This window comes from Pelodiscus sinensis, chromosome 18 (genome assembly GCF_052426305.1).
Source record: "Pelodiscus sinensis isolate ZL-2025 chromosome 18, ASM5242630v1, whole genome shotgun sequence".
In the NCBI taxonomy this organism is placed as follows: Eukaryota; Metazoa; Chordata; order Testudines; family Trionychidae; genus Pelodiscus; species Pelodiscus sinensis.
The window spans coordinates 6152111-6166951 of record NC_143069.1 but is presented as its reverse complement, the minus strand read 5'-3'; the positions used below and the strand labels follow the sequence as shown (position 1 = coordinate 6166951).

General features: G+C 58.1%; 1 protein-coding gene across 4 annotated transcripts in view; it reads left to right on the top strand.

Moving 5' to 3' along the window:
* The window catches only part of PLEKHG2 (pleckstrin homology and RhoGEF domain containing G2), a 51983-nt gene extending 40786 nt beyond the window's left edge, over positions 1-11197 (top strand). For all 4 annotated transcript variants that reach the window (XM_075915280.2, XM_075915278.2, XM_075915282.2 and 1 more), the window contains 3 exons: positions 420-683; positions 2241-3783; positions 6309-11197. In XM_075915280.2, coding sequence (XP_075771395.2) covers positions 420-683; positions 2241-3783; positions 6309-8455 — 3954 coding nt within the window. In that variant the 3' untranslated portion in view covers positions 8456-11197. The remainder of the gene's footprint in view (positions 1-419; positions 684-2240; positions 3784-6308) is intronic.
* Positions 11198-14841: the final 3644 nt, after the last annotated feature.

The window sequence follows — 14841 nt, the reverse complement described above, 5'->3', positions numbered from 1 at the left end:
GAGCCGGGGCTCCTGGGTTCTCTCCCCAGCTCTGGGAAGGAAGGGAGATTTAGTGGTTGGAGTGTGGCCGGGGGGAGGCTGGGAGCCGGGGCTCCTGGGTTCTCTCCCCAGCTCTGGGAAGGAAGGGACCTTGGTCTGGGGGCAGGGAGTTGCTAGGTGTGTTGGAGTGTGGCCAGCGGGAGGCTGGGAGCCGGGGCTCCTGGGTTCTCTCCCCAGCTCTGGGAAGGAAGGGAGGTTTAGAGGTTGGGGGGGGGGGGGATGCTGGGAGCCTGGACTCCTGGGTTCTCTCCCCAGCTCTGGGGCGGGGGGGTTAAAACAGGTGCTCCTTCCTCCCTAGCCCGTGCCCGGTCTGGGGAGCCTGTGTGGAGGGAGGACTTGGGGGGTTCATGGTGTGGCGACCACCCTTGTTCCTTTTGCAGCACGCGGGCAGTGAGGGGGAGCTGTTCCCCACCCCACCGCCCATGGTGTCCTCGGGCAGCGCCTGCACTCTGGCCTCCAGCATGGCGGAGGCTGAGGAGTCTGACCCCGGCGAGGAGGCTGAGTCGCCCCCGTTCTGCCTGGCCCCGGAGCCGCTGTCCATCACCGAAGAGATCCTGGAGCTGCTCAGCCAGAGGGGGCTGAGCAGGGATCTGGGCACAGCCGAGGTGCAGCGCCCTGGCAGCCCAGCTCCTCAGCCAGAGCAGGTACATGCGGAGCAGGGGCACAGTGGGAGAGAAGGAGGTGACATTGGCTAGTGGATGGGGCACTGGGCTGGGAGCCAGGACTCCTGGGTTCCTGGAAGGGAGTAGGGTCTAGTGGGTAGAGCAGGAGGGGGGGGGTGGGAGCCAGTCTTTTATGTGCCTACCTGGAACACTGCCGAAAGCACCTGACTTAAGAGCAAAACCCCCATATTCAAAAGCAGCCAGGCAGCCGGGCCTTTCAGAGTCTGAGTCTACCCCCGTCCCTCAATGGGACTTGAGATCTGAAACTGCGTCAGGGCTTGTGAAAATTCTACCCCGGCTCTGCCGGCGCAGAACCATCAGCCATCAGCCCAGCGCGAGTTTTGCTGAGAAATCCTGAGGTCAAAGGGTTTTTCTGCTGCATGTTTTTCACCCTTTTCTGGGCAACCAGAAACTTCATTTTGGTCTATGAGTCGTGGCTGGGATTCTCCGGAAGCGCATGGTTCCGGGAGCCCCGTGATGATTAAGTTAAACCTCAATGATTGCGACAGCTGGCTGCAGAGCCCTTGCTAGACCCGGATAGGAAACAGCTCATCTTGTCAACACGTTCGAGAAATCCAAACAGTTCCCCTTCCCGAAGGGAGGCACGGAATCAAACCCCCTACGAGTGTCCCCAGTCGGAAACGGGTTTCCGTTCTGCTTGATGGAAACGTTTCATTTTGCTTTCGATGCGTTTGCTCTCCGGAAGCGCTGTCACCGTTTGGGGCGGTTTTGTCAAGAGCTGCCCAGCCAGGTAGCCCTTTGTTGCACGTACACAAAGAGCACGCGCAAGGACTCACCCATTTCGGGAGAGCTGCTTATCTGGGTTGTTATTTATTTGTCTCGCTCTCCTGCCTTGGCACTGAGCTTCACTTTCTCAGTGAAGAGCCGGTTTGAACCGATCAGCTGGATTTTTTCATGTATAAACTATAACAAGTTTTTCCCCAGGGGTATGTCTAGACTGCAGCCCTGTCGGCAGAGGGATGCAGATTAGGCAGGTCGACATTGCAAATGAGGCAGGGATTTAAATATGCCATGCCTAATTTGCATAAAAATGGCTGCTGCATTTTGCTGACTCATCAGTTTGTCGGCAAAAAGCGGCAGTCTAGAGGGGGAGCTGTCGAGAAAGAAAGCCTTTTTCGACAGATCCTGTAAACCTCCTTGCAGGAGGCATAAGGGATCTGTCGAAAAACGCTTTCGTTCTCGACAGATCCCCCTCTAGACTGCCGCTTTTTGACGACAAAGTGCCGAGTCGGCAAAACGCTGAGTCATCAAACGCAGCGGCCATTTTTATGCAAATTAGGCACAGGATATTTAAATCCCTGCCTTATTTGCAATATCGACCTGCCTAATCTGCATCCCTCTGCCGACAGGGTTGCAGTCTAGACATACCCCAGGTGTCCCTGGAGGGGAGAAATTCCTCCATTCCCCACCACCTGGTCCGGTGTCGGCGAGTTGGCGTTTTCTGATGGAAAAATCCTTTGTTGGGACATCCCCCCCAAGCCCGGCTCTAATGCTGCTGTTGTCTGCTTTGATCCCCAGGATCTGCCCCTGAACCCAGCCAGGCCGGAAGAACTGGCGGAGGGAAGTGAGGTTCCAGAGGGAGACGCAGCTGGGTCAGAAGAGCCCTCCTGTGGCAGCCTCAGAATAATGCAACCCCCTGCCCTGTGTCGGCCCCCCAGCAGTGAATCAGAGGAGCTGGGCCTTTCCCCTCTCTGTCCCCTCGAAGACCCGGGTGCAGAGGAGGCTGACTGCCAGCCGCAGGTCCTGGCATGGAGTAATGTGCTCCGTGCAGGGCGTGAGGCATCCAGCGGGCAGCCCGCTACTGCCAAAGGGGCGTGCCCCCCGTGCAGGGCTGGGTCGGTGGGGCTGGGCCCACGCCCCTGCAGCCCAGCGGGTGGGACCACGTGGGATTCCACACTGACCCGCGACGACCGGCTGCTGATCGAGAAGATCAAGGGCTACTATGAGGCGGGCGAGGCTGCCCCAGACCCCCCAGCTCGCGAGGGTGCCCTCTCCGTCCCAGCTGGCGTGGTGCGGGAATCCGTGCTCCACCTCAGCCGCCTCCCCCAGCAGGAGGGCACCGCCATGGACAATGAGGGAGGCAAGGCTCGGTGGGCCAAGGCCCGGCCTGCCCGCCAGGAGGATGCTCGGAGGAGGTGGGGCCAGGTTCTTGACCAATATGATTCCGAGCTGGGGCAGAGCGAGATCTTTGACCAAGGCACGCAACTTGGCGCCAGCCAAGAGGATGCTGGGAAGGGACAAGGCCAGTCTATCAACCCAGGCGTTCATGACACCAACCAAGAGGATGCTGGGAAGGGGCAGGGCCAGATCTTTGACCAAGGCACTCAACTTGGTACCGACCAAGAGGATGCTGGGAAGGGGCAGGGTCAATCCATCGACCATAGCACTCAACCTGGTGCCAACCCAGAGGATGCTGGGAAGGGGCAGGACGAGCCTATCAATCCAGCCTTCCAAGGCACCAGCACAGAGGATGCTGGGAAGGAGGAAGGTCAACTCATTCACCAAGATAGTGGCGCTGGCGCCAACCAGGAGGAGGAGAAGGGGAGGGGCCAGCCCGCCAGCCCTGCTGCTCCGCCCCCCGCCAGTCAGGAGCCAGAGTACAAGTCATGCGCGGAGATCCGGCAGGCCTGGCGGGAGAAAGAGCGGGGGGTCGTGGATGCCCTGGGAGCTGGTGCCCCCCGCAGGAAGTGGGGCAGCAAAGGGCGGCCCGCCGTCCGTGAGCCTGCACCGTTCCTGGAGCCCCTGCGAATCGTGGAGGAGTCGGATCTGGCCACCGTGCCCCGGCCTCCCCACAGCAATGGGGTCCCTCGTGCTGACACGGCCCCGCCTGCCGGCTACACCCCCCCGCCGGGGCTGTATGAGGATAGCGCCCCCTGCGTGCTGGAGAACTCGGAGCGGATCCTGAGCAAGGTGCAGGCCCTGGCGCGGATGTACAGCGAGAAGATTGGCCGGGCCAAGATGCCCCGGAGGGTGCAGGACGGGCCGCGCCGCCCGGCAAACAGCAGGACGGGCGCCCTGGAAAGCGTGTGGGAGGAGATGCCAGGACCCCTCCTCCCTCGCTGTGAGTTCCAGGGCCTCTGGCTGGGTGGGTAGGGGCCCCTGCTGTGGCATGGCTGGAGCAGCTCCAGGGGTCAGAAAACCCCATCTCATGCCAGGCGGTGTGCATGGCTCTACCTCCCCCATTGCCCCTGTGCCATTCCCCACCCCCTGAGCCAGCCAGCTCACCCCCCATGGCTGGATCAAACCTGCCCCCTGGAGAGGAACAGCTCCGTGACCCATCCCCCCTCCTGAATCAGCCTGCTGGATGCCAGGGCAGTGGGCTAACAGTCCAGATCGGGGCAGGATCCAGGCACTGACTTCTTGTCCCCGTTCCCTGGCCACTGGCCTTCCCTGCCCCCTCACTCTGTGTATCTGGATGCCTGGCTTCTGTCCCTGGGTGCTTGGACTGGGGATGTCAGCGACTAGTCGAGCTTATCGCATAGTCAAGTAGCGACTCGACTAGTCTCTAAAAAGCCGATTCCCCCCGAGCACCGTCTCCGCAGGGGGCAGGGGCATAGTGCGGGTCCGGGCGCAGGCCAGGAATTCCTGATTCCTGGCTCACGCCCTGTGCCAGACGCTGCACTTCTGCCTTTTACATTTCTTAGGAGCTGGCAGGGACTTGATCCATTTACAAAGTGGAAGCGCAGCAGGGGGATCAGGCGTGAGCCAAGAATCAGCTGTCCCAGCTCGCGCCTGGTCTCCCCTGCTGCACTTCAGCCTTTTAAATGGATTAAGAGCCTGCCGGTGGGGTTAGCTCCTGCTTAGCGACTAGTCAATGGAAATGCCGTCGATTAGTTGATGAAATGCAATTCAGCATCCGTAGCCTGGACCCCGCAGCAGGCTGAATGGTGCGCCAGAGCCACCATGCCAGCCCCGAGCTAAATAGCAGGTGGAGCGGGGTCCCTGAGCCGCCCAGAGAGATGGGAGTTCGAAGCCTGAGCAAAGCTGTGCTGGGGGGGGACATCTGGAAGGAGCGGTGGAGGCAGCTGGAGAAGGGTTTGCAGGCCAAGAGCAGGCTTGGGGGAGTGATGGAGGGAGTGGAGAGAGACTGGAGGCCTTGTCCCCGGCTTCGGCTGGGTAGATATTTGCACTAGTGTATGTCCCTGGTCTGCTCTGTGGGTGACCCTAAGGGGTACCACACCCACCTACCTTCCCCTTGCCTCCGTAGCCTATTTCATCCTTGGATTCTAGCCAGGTGTCCCACTGGATGGGACTAGTATGCTGACGAGTGACGCCTGAGGCTGCCACTGGGACATTTCTGAGCCTCCAGAGTGGTGGGAGGGGAGAGCTGCTTCCCCTGAGCTCTGCCGACATTAACTGGTTGTTTCTCTGTCAAAGCTCCTGGCCACTCACAAGCGCCCAGTGCTGGCAAGGGAAAGTGTTGTCATTAGGGTCCAGAGTCAACACCGACCCTCTAAATGGACTAGAAAGCAGGCCCCCCTTCTCTCGCAGCAACTGAGTCTGGCTTCTGGCAGCCTCCGGCGCTTTTCTCCACACTCCAAAGGGTGGGAGATGAAACAAAAGCTTGGCCTTGGGGTCCCTGGGGTGGTGCCAGGTGAGATGGCAAGGAGCGACTCAGTCTGAGAGGCAGGTTTCCTGGTGGCCCTGGGAGATCTGTGTCCTAGTCCTTGCTCTGCCATTGGCCAGGTCAGGGCTGTGTCCAGGGCCTCAGTTTCCCTAACAGGAAGAGGGGAGAAGTGGTACTGCCCCTCCTGGGTAAAGCACTTTAAGATCTGCAGGGATTAAGCACAAGGATGGTTCTCCCTGCAGGGGCCGGTGGCCAGTAGCAACAGGCTGGGTTCAGGCCAGCACCTCCTAGCGACTGTGAGGGGGCCATGTCCCATTCCAGTCCCAGCTCGCCTGCAGCCTGCCACACATCAGCTGTTCGCAGGCAGCATCTCATGGGCGCACACGGAGTCAGGTCAGCGAGGGTCCGAAGAGAGCTGGCATTTTTCTTAGGGGGGAGGCTGTTGTAACCCTTGCGGGCTGCTGCTCCCGCATGTCTAGGGAAGGCAGAACAAAGGCTTGGATTCCGCAGCATCCCCAGGCCTTGCTCCCACGACAGGCGGAGGGAACAGCTCCGGGTCAGTTTATAAGGTCAGACCCCCAGCGGGCGTGGCGGGCGCTCTCCTTGGAGTAATAGCCCCATGCAAGGGGACTCAGCCCCCTTCCTTTGACCTCTGTGGTTCCTAATGCCTGTTCACGCCGGCTGGGTGGTCTCACCCCGGGCTCTGCCCTGTTGGGTCCTGCCCCCTGGCTCTGGGGGCCCACGCGCTCAGCCCTGCAGCCGGCGAGTGACTAGTAAAAAGCCCTTGTTTGTCTGCATCACAACGGCGTGGGGCCCAGCGTGCCCCTTTCACGGGGGGAACTGAGGCACGGGGCTTGCCCCCGGTCACCCCGCCACAATACAAGGACTAGAACTGGGGTCTCCTGAAGCGAACGCTGTCGCGCTACCCACTAGGCCACACAGCTCCGGAGAGGAAAAGGGGACTTAGGCCAACCAAGAGCTGCTCTCTCCGGTGACCCCTCTGCCCGTCTCTCCCCCAGGCGAGCCCCGGATCTACGGCCATGTGCTCATCCGCGAGCCCCCCTTGCACGTGAACTGCGTCCAGGAGAACGTACCACTGGTGGCTGCCGCCCGAGACAATGCTCTGGATCTGCGCAGTGACCGGCCTCCGCCTTTGCTGGCTCCTCAGCCCCTGGCTTCGCTCTCCACAGAGGATCCGGAACCCACCGACCGGGAGCTCCCCAGCCCAGACTCCCCAGCGGCTATTCCGCCTCCCCCCCCACTGGTGGAATCGCCAGGGGAGCGCCCCCCAAAGCTCAGCAAGGACCCCCCAGCCCCAGGAGACCTGGCTGGGGCTGGTCCCAGCATGGGCCGCTCTCCCCCACCTGCTGCCGAAGCTGCCAGTGGAACTGGCATGGTGCTTGAAGCCTTGGACTTTGAGGGGGCCCAGGGCCCCTCGGTGCCAGGCTGCCGAGCTGGGCTGGAGGGGGCAGCGGCTTGCGGGCGACAGGGCGAGATGGTCGCTGGGGAGGTTTCCGCGGATGCTGGGGCGCTCCCGGTTGCCTCCTCCAGCCCCGGGGCAGAACAGCAGCTTGCACCCTCGGGCGCCTCTGGCGTGTGCGCCGGCCTGTTCGCGGAGCCCGACCTGCTGGGGGCGGGCCCCTCCATCCTGGCAGAGGAGCGGGCCCTGGGTTTGGGCAGGGATTGGCCACTGGGCACCGAGGAGCAGCTCCCCCAGCGGCTGTCAAGGCCCGTCAGCTGTGGGACAGGAGAGGTGTCCCTGCCTCCCGGCCCGGGCGCCAGTCCACTGGCAGCACCAGAGCATGGCAAGCCGCTGCCTGCTCCCTCTGTTCCTGCAGGATCCCCATCTCTGCGCCACAGCAGCTTCCTGTCCCCAGCGGCCCCTCCGTGCCGTGGTCCCCGGCTGCCTTCCCGGGCCACGAGCGTGGCACACCCATCCCCCAAGCTGCCCGTGGATGCAGCTGCCCGGGCCGGCCCCTCCGTGGCCCAGCCGGCTCCCACTTCTCCGCCCAGCTCTGGCCTGGATCGTAGCCCCGTGCCGGCTCTGCTACGCCTGCAGCCCTCCCCGGCACACCGGCGCCTCTCGTCCAGTGCCGCAGCCATCTCCAGGTACCTCGCCGCCTCCTGCATCAGCCAGAGCCTGGCCAAGAGACATGGTGCCCCCCTGGAGCCCTCTGGCACCCAGCCTCCGCTGGCAGACACCCCCGCCCCCACCAGGCCTCTGCCTCCCTGCTCAGCCATCCCGAGGTTGCCTCCTGGCTCCGTAGGCTCCAGAGCCCCAGCACCCCAGTCTGCTCCATTCCCCCAAGAGGAGACCAACACCTGGGTCCGTTGTAGCCGCCAGCGGGACCCTTCCCCGCTCCGCACCTGTCCCGCTGCCCGTGGTTTTCCCAGCTCACCCTGTCCCCCAGCCTTTTGCCACGAGGCCAGCTGGCCCAGGGAGCCCACAGCCATGCTGCTGGCCTTTGACCGTCTCTTGGGGACATGTCCGGCCCCCAGGGCCAAGCAGCCAGCCCCCTTCTCTGCCTCAGAGCCCAGCTCTAGGGTCCAGTCTCCAGCGCCGGCCTGCCCACGGGTGTGCTCTCCCCCTCCCTCCAGCCAGCGCCCTGCAGGAGGGGTAGCCAGCTGTGCCCCCCCACGGCCTTACTCCTTCACCCCTGTGCACATCCCAGCCCAGCCTTTCGCCCCCCGCCGCTCCTCCCCTCTGCCGCCCACCTCCCACCCCTGTGCCTCATTACCTCAGCCAGGCAGGAGGGCAAAGGAGCACCCTGAGAGCCCCCTGTCCCCTGGGGAGGGCGACAGGGTGGGGTGCTGCTCTGGAGTGCCCCCTAGTGACTCCCCCATCCTCAGCCCTGATGAACTGGAGGGCATCAAGTGGCCAGCTGTCCCCGACTTGCGATCCAGGTATGCCAGCCAGGAGGGTGGCCCGGGGGCACCGGGCTCGCCAGAGGATTGCCCCAAAGTGAGAGCGGACTTGGGTCGGGACACGGGCCCCCATCGGGCCAGCTACTCCACCACCGTCAACATCCAGATCGGGGGCAGCGGCCGGATCGCCTCCTTCAGCAACGCTCAGGTCAGCCTCACCCACCCACTGCTGGCAGGGCCCGGGCTGCACAGCGCCAGGCGGATTAACAGCAGCACCTTAGAGACCCAGCAGAAAACGTGACAGCCCGAGGGGGTGGGGCTTACAGCTCTGCGCACCTGGGGACCAATGGTAATATGGTTCTGGCATTGGATGGTACGGGGGGGGGGGGATAAATTGTCACTGTCCCACAGGGGTAGGCAGGGATGGGATCGGATCCACAGCTGGGGTCTGGCCCGTTGAGGATGCTCCTGGGTGGTGTTAAGAGGCGCAGGGGGTGAATTAGGGACATCTGAACTTGAGATCTGTCTGTGCAATTAAACAAGTGTCTCTAGCCCCCCCAGGCCAGGAGGGATCTGTGGGGCTTCTGTCTGTAAAAGCCAAGCCACCCCAGCTGGCTGTGTGGGTCCCTGCCAGGTGGCTCTGGTGCCCCGGACAAAGCACACTCCGCCCTGCCAGGCCCTTTATGAGGCAGGCTGCTTTCCGCTCTGCCTTTTGGTGGTTTTCACTGCCTGGCTCCTTCCTCAGCTGGTTGGGCCTCAGTGGGGCCCAAAGTGAACAGCATGGGTGATTGTAAAGAGGATCAGGCACATGTGTTCCTACCCCTGGCCAGCAAGGCGCAATGCATATACTCACGTCTTTCCCACCCTCAGCCAGCAGGGGGCAGTGTATATACACACGTCCTTCCCACCCTCAGCCAGCAGGGGGCAGTGTATATACACACGTCCTTCCCACCCTCAGCCAGCAGGGGGCAGTGTATATACACACGTCCTTTCCACCCTCAGCCAGCAGGGGGCAGTGTATACACACACGTCCTTCCCACCCTCAGCCAGCAGGGGGCAGTGTATATACACACACGTCCTTCCCACCCTCAGCCAGCAGGGGGCAGTGTATATACACACGTCCTTCCCACCCTCAGCCAGCAGGGGGCAGTGTATATACACACGTCCTTCCCACCCTCAGCCAGCAGGGGGCAGTGTATATACACACGTCCTTCCCACCCTCAGCCAGCAGGGGGCAGCGGTTGTGGGGTTGTTTCCAATCAAAAGACACACACAAGCCTAGTCAGCAGGGGGTCGTGTGGATACGTGCACATCCTTAAGCATGCCTGGGACTGTAGAGACATGCACATGTTAGCCAGCAGGGGGATGTCATGTGTCTAACTAGCAGGGAACAGTATGGACACAGCCAGAGGGGGGTGGGGGAAAGGCAGTATGGGTACACAGAGCCAGTGAGGGAGAAGGGCTTGTATGGGCATACAGAGCCAGTGGAGATGCACAGAGCAGGTATACGCATGCCCAACCTGCAGGGGGCAGTGTGGACAGAGCCAGGCGGGCAATATGGACACACACAGCTGGCAGGATGTGTGTGGAGATGCACAGAGCATGTACATGCATGCCCAGCCAGCAGGGGGCAGTGTGAACATGCACACCCATTTTCCTGCTCCTTTCAAGCGTGAAACCCAAAGTCCTTGCACCAGCCAGTCTCCCTGAAGCTGCCCAGCAGAGCAAGGGCTGCAGGAGCGGGGGAGTCTTTCTCCCAGTGCTGTCCAGCCACCCCTGCTGTGTGTCCCAGTGAAGCAGGATGGGGTCCAACTCGGAGGGCTAGACCTCTTAAAACCATTGTGACTTATGTGGTGCTAGATCTGTTGGCCAAGGGTTGGATTCCTACTTCTGCTACAAACTCCGCGTGTGATTGGTCACGTAAATTAAGCTGCCTCGTGCCTCAGTTTCCCCCATGGGGAGAATAATTGTTTCAGTTGTGGGCTCTGGAGCAGGGGTGTTGTTTACTTGGTGCGTACCTCTGTCCAGGTACTACTGTAATTCACCTAATATAGACTGCTCTGCTGAGCTGGATCTGGTGCAGTTTAGTCCTCACAACCTAAAATGTGTAGGAAGTGGAAGTTGCTTTTGCTAGGAGGAAAACACAGGGGTGTCCTCAGCCCAGTCCTGAGAGTTGGTCCCAGGGTTGCACAGAGTGGTGAGCGCATGTGTCGAGTGTGCTGGAATTGGGGCAGGCAAATTCATCTCTGCAAGGTCTAAGCACAGCTTACGCTGAGACCAATGGCAGTGGGCCAGTTGGGTATACAGGGGGTCCTCACTATAAGTCCAAGATACGTTCTAAAAAACTTGGACTTATAGCGAAACAACTTAAAGCTGGGAATTTTTTTCCCATGGCCAACTTCCATTTAAGCAAATTGAGGGGAGTGTTTCGCACGACTTATAGCAGGGAATGGGAGGACTTATAACGCATCAGTTCCTACACATGTCAATGACTTTCGTGTGGAACGGATGTATACTGGGGCGACTTATAGTGGGGACTCCCTGTAACTTTTAAAAGCATTGGTATCAGACCCACATTGAAATCACTGGCGTAATGCCTGTTTGAACCAGCTGGGAATTGACACCAGAGGAGTGATACCCCTGATCTCCAGCTTTTAGTTTCTAGAGTGGCAAATGGTCTAAATTGCTCCAGAACTCTCTCTTACCCCTTCCTACAGCCATAAAACCTCTTACTCAAAACCACCAGCTTCTTCCCTGCTTTCCCTGGAGCTGTGTTGCTGTGACATTCCAGATGATCTCTGACAAATTCAAACAAGTTTGCTTAAGTATTGCACTTCTAGGGTCAAATCCTTCCAATCCTGGGTTGAGATTTGGAGTAAACTACTTGGAACGTTTGTGTCCTTGCTTGTTTTCCTTGAACAGAACATGGGGAAATCATGGGGGTGGGGGGATGCAATCCCCTAAAAGGGGAACGCAGGAACGAGCTGGCTCTAAAGTGAGACTAATGAAATAAAGATTGGCTCTGTAGAAAGTGGTACAGCTATTTCTGGTTTCTTTGCAATGAGTTTTTCTGCTTCATTTCTAAAGCTGGATTGCATAAGGAGATTTTAAATTGAAGCAGCGGGTAGTTAGAGAGACTCTGGTATTTAATAGCCAATCTTGCAGATGGAACCATTTAGCTCCATGTTTCTACAAATTATTTCACAGTCCACCATTGGAAAAACTGAAGGTTTTTAGCTTTACCGCCGGCATGTTCTCGTCCATCGGAGATTCACCATTTTCTCCTCTGACTGCTGGGAGCCATGCTAGCTTTGGACTGCCTGTCCAAGATGTCATGGCCAATTTTGAGAGAGGCCTCCCATCTTGATGTAAAGATTCTGAGAGAGAGAATCTAACTGGTCTCTTGGGGAACTTTTCTCAAGTCTAGTCCCTTCCCCCACCAGACTGCCCCTCTCTCTTTCCAGTCGGAATGTGTCTCACTTCGACTCCCTGCTGCTAGGCCTTATCCTGCCTTTGCTCCGTTACAAAGCCCTCTGCTAGCAGGTAGGTTCAATTGCCCTTTGTGACCCAGGTGGCTAGTCAAAGCTGGAGTCCTGCTTCCAGCTGGGAGGAGAAATTGAGAATAGAGCCAGGCACCTTTGATGTGATTTTGTTTATCTGTAGTGGCTTGTCAGGGCTGTTCCCCACTCTGGCACTCTGAGGCTATGTCTACACTGCGCCTGTTTGGCGCAAAAATATGCAAATGAGGCAAAGCATGGAATATCGCCAAGCCTCATTTGCATAATTAATGAGGCTCCGTGTTTGCACAAGAGGCTTTTGCGCAAAAAGAAGCCATCTACGCAGCTCCTTTTTGCGCAAAACTCCCCTCTTGCATGAGAGCTGTTCTTCCTGAAAAAATGAGGAAGAACGGCTTTTGCACAAGAGGGGGTTTTTGCACAAAAGCCTCTTGTGCAAAAATGGAGCCTTGTTAATTATGCAAATTAGGCTCAGCACTGTTCTACACTTAGCCTCGTTTGCATATTTCTTGCAACAAACAGGCGCAGTGTAGACATAACCTGAGTGCAGAATGTGGGGGCCCACAAAGACTTGAAATATACCTTGCCGCTACAGGCATTGGTTACTAAAACCTCCCCTAGAATCACAATACACAGATTTGAGGGGAGGGAGGAATGGCTGCCATCATCAAGTGATTGTTATTTCTAAAACCAAGGGCAAACACTTGAACCCACCCCCAGGGTACCTCAAGCTCTGCTGCCACAGAAGAGCTTGGGGGGGGGGGGAGAAGAGGAAAACAAGCTGCAGTCTCTAGTAGCCGACCATTCAGTCTGAGGCAAGCAGACACACACAGACAGATCTCTCGTACCTTCCCAGACACGAGTCAAATCACCTTAAAAAATGAATTTTATTACAAAACAAAAGACAAACTTGATACAGCATACTGAGTTGCTAGATGTTATAGAGCAACTAAGAAAAACAAAACAGAAAAATCTCTGGGAACAATGCTTAGATGGTAAATGGGGAGGCATAGATTCATACAGAGCAGTTCAAACCACACCACAAAATAAAGAAAATACCCTGATTGTGGCTAGATTCACTTTTTCCCTTTACTTACTCCCAATCTTTTCTTGGTTCAGTCCACTTCAATGCCCCAAATTCCCTGGAGGCATGGTAGTCCTGCCTGGGTTTGAATCATTCTGTATCTCTCCCACAAAGAAAGCGGGCAAGGAATCTATATCCATTTCCAATTTCAACACTCTATCTCAATTGGCTCTTCCGGCCCCAGACAACACCCTTGCTAGCTACCTGAGTTTACCACCTTAGTCACCGGGGGCTGGTCAGTGCTCTTCTTGTCCATTACAGGGCTTACAAGGTTCTTTTGTCCTGAACACAGGTGGACCCAAAAAGCAGGAGATCACTTCCTTACCTGTGGCAGCACACATCCTGTATCTGTCTGTCTTTCTGCCTGTCTCTCTCCTTGTGTTGTATCTCCAAGGCCTTTGCCACAAAACCTCTGCCAGCCAATGTTCCCTCTAATTTTTTCATCCATATGCAGAATGAATTTTGTTCTGTGCACTGAGATATGTGTAGATATGCACCACCAGTAGAAACATGCTACTGGCCGGGAGCGCTCTGCTAATCAGCTGGGCAGCATTTGACTCTCCTGGGCAGCCGCCCAGGTGCCCAGCTTACAGGGAACACTGCTGTTAACTTCCCCCTCCACTGAAGTCTTGAGACTTCCCGAGTGGCTGTGGTTTGCAGTTGCCTGGAGGAAAGCTGAAGGAAGGGCAGCTGTTTGCTCACCTGTCTCTGGGGATTTAACCCAACCTAGTGCAGCATTTACAGCCCGACATCACCTGACTCCTTAGCTTTCTCTTCAGTTAGTGGAATCGACTGAGTCTCTCCAGCCCTTAGCTTGTTCGTGTAGCTCCTCTTCATTTGTGGACCTGTGACCTGACCGATGTCCCAGGAGGCACCTGACTGGAGCTGAGCCGAGGCCCATCTAGCCCGGCATCCCAGCTCTCATGCCAGGTGCTGCAAGAGCGAGGGGTAAGAACCCCACAGGGTAGATGGGGGATAAGATCCTCCTCCCCCCCACACACACACATTAGGTCTGTCTCCTCTCTGGTAGCAATTGGCACGTCTGGCTCCCTCAGCAGGATTGTCAAATGAATCACTCCAATGCAGGACGACTGTCTGATTAGGGTAGGACCAGGAGCGCCCCTCCCCCCCATGCCCGCACTGCATGTTTTGATTGCTATTAGGTCTATTATGGTAGCCCTCAAGAGCCCAGTCATAGTCCAGGACCCCACTGAGCCAGGTGCTATTGCTAGTAGGTCTATTCCAGTGACATTCAGCTGCCCAAGCATGGTCCCCAGCCCATGGTGCTAGGTACTGTATGTATTTGTGGCTATTAGATGTATTACGGTAGCAGCAAGACCCCCCCCCCCCCCCCCCATGCTGCTAGCTGTTTGCCAACACAGAAGTGTCCTAACTCCAGAGGCTTCCTGTGGGGTCTTGTCCTGCTGCAGATGGTGACTCAGGAATTGGCCCTTCCTTTCCCTCCCTCCCTATCTGCTTTACAGCTGGCCCTCATGGTATTTTTTTTTCCAGCCTCATCCTCACTCCTCTCCTGACTCGACTTCCCTCCCTGCTGCCCTCAGCCCTGCTCTTTGCTGGGTGGTTTCCTGCCTGTTGCCAGTGATCCAGCGAATCAACCGACTGCTTTTCCTCTGCCCCCAGTGACCCTCCGCACACACCCGCAACTGGGAAAACAGCAAAAGTGCAAACCAGGCAGGAACACCCAGGCCGGCACTCACACGCTGGCTTCTCCCCAGGCTCGCTGTGGCCTCGTGGCTCCGGAGATTTGCCCGTTACTCAGGGGATGCTCGTTTATTAGGGTTCTTATGGGGGGGGGTTAATAATTCTGCTTGTGCTCTCATGTGGAGCTGCATTCTTTCTGCTGCCAATTCCCTCCCGACGGAGCTCTCCTGCAGGAGCTGTGTCCCCCAGCACTGGGTTCTGCCCGCCCTGGAACCAGACGGACACAGACACAGCACAGCTGAGAGGGCCGGTTGATCAGTACTCCCAAGCTGACCCCTTCTCTGTCCCTGGACTCAGCAGGCTGGTTGCCCGGCAGCGCCAAGCTGGGACCCCCATGGGCTCTTGGACTCGTGGGCTAGTTTAACA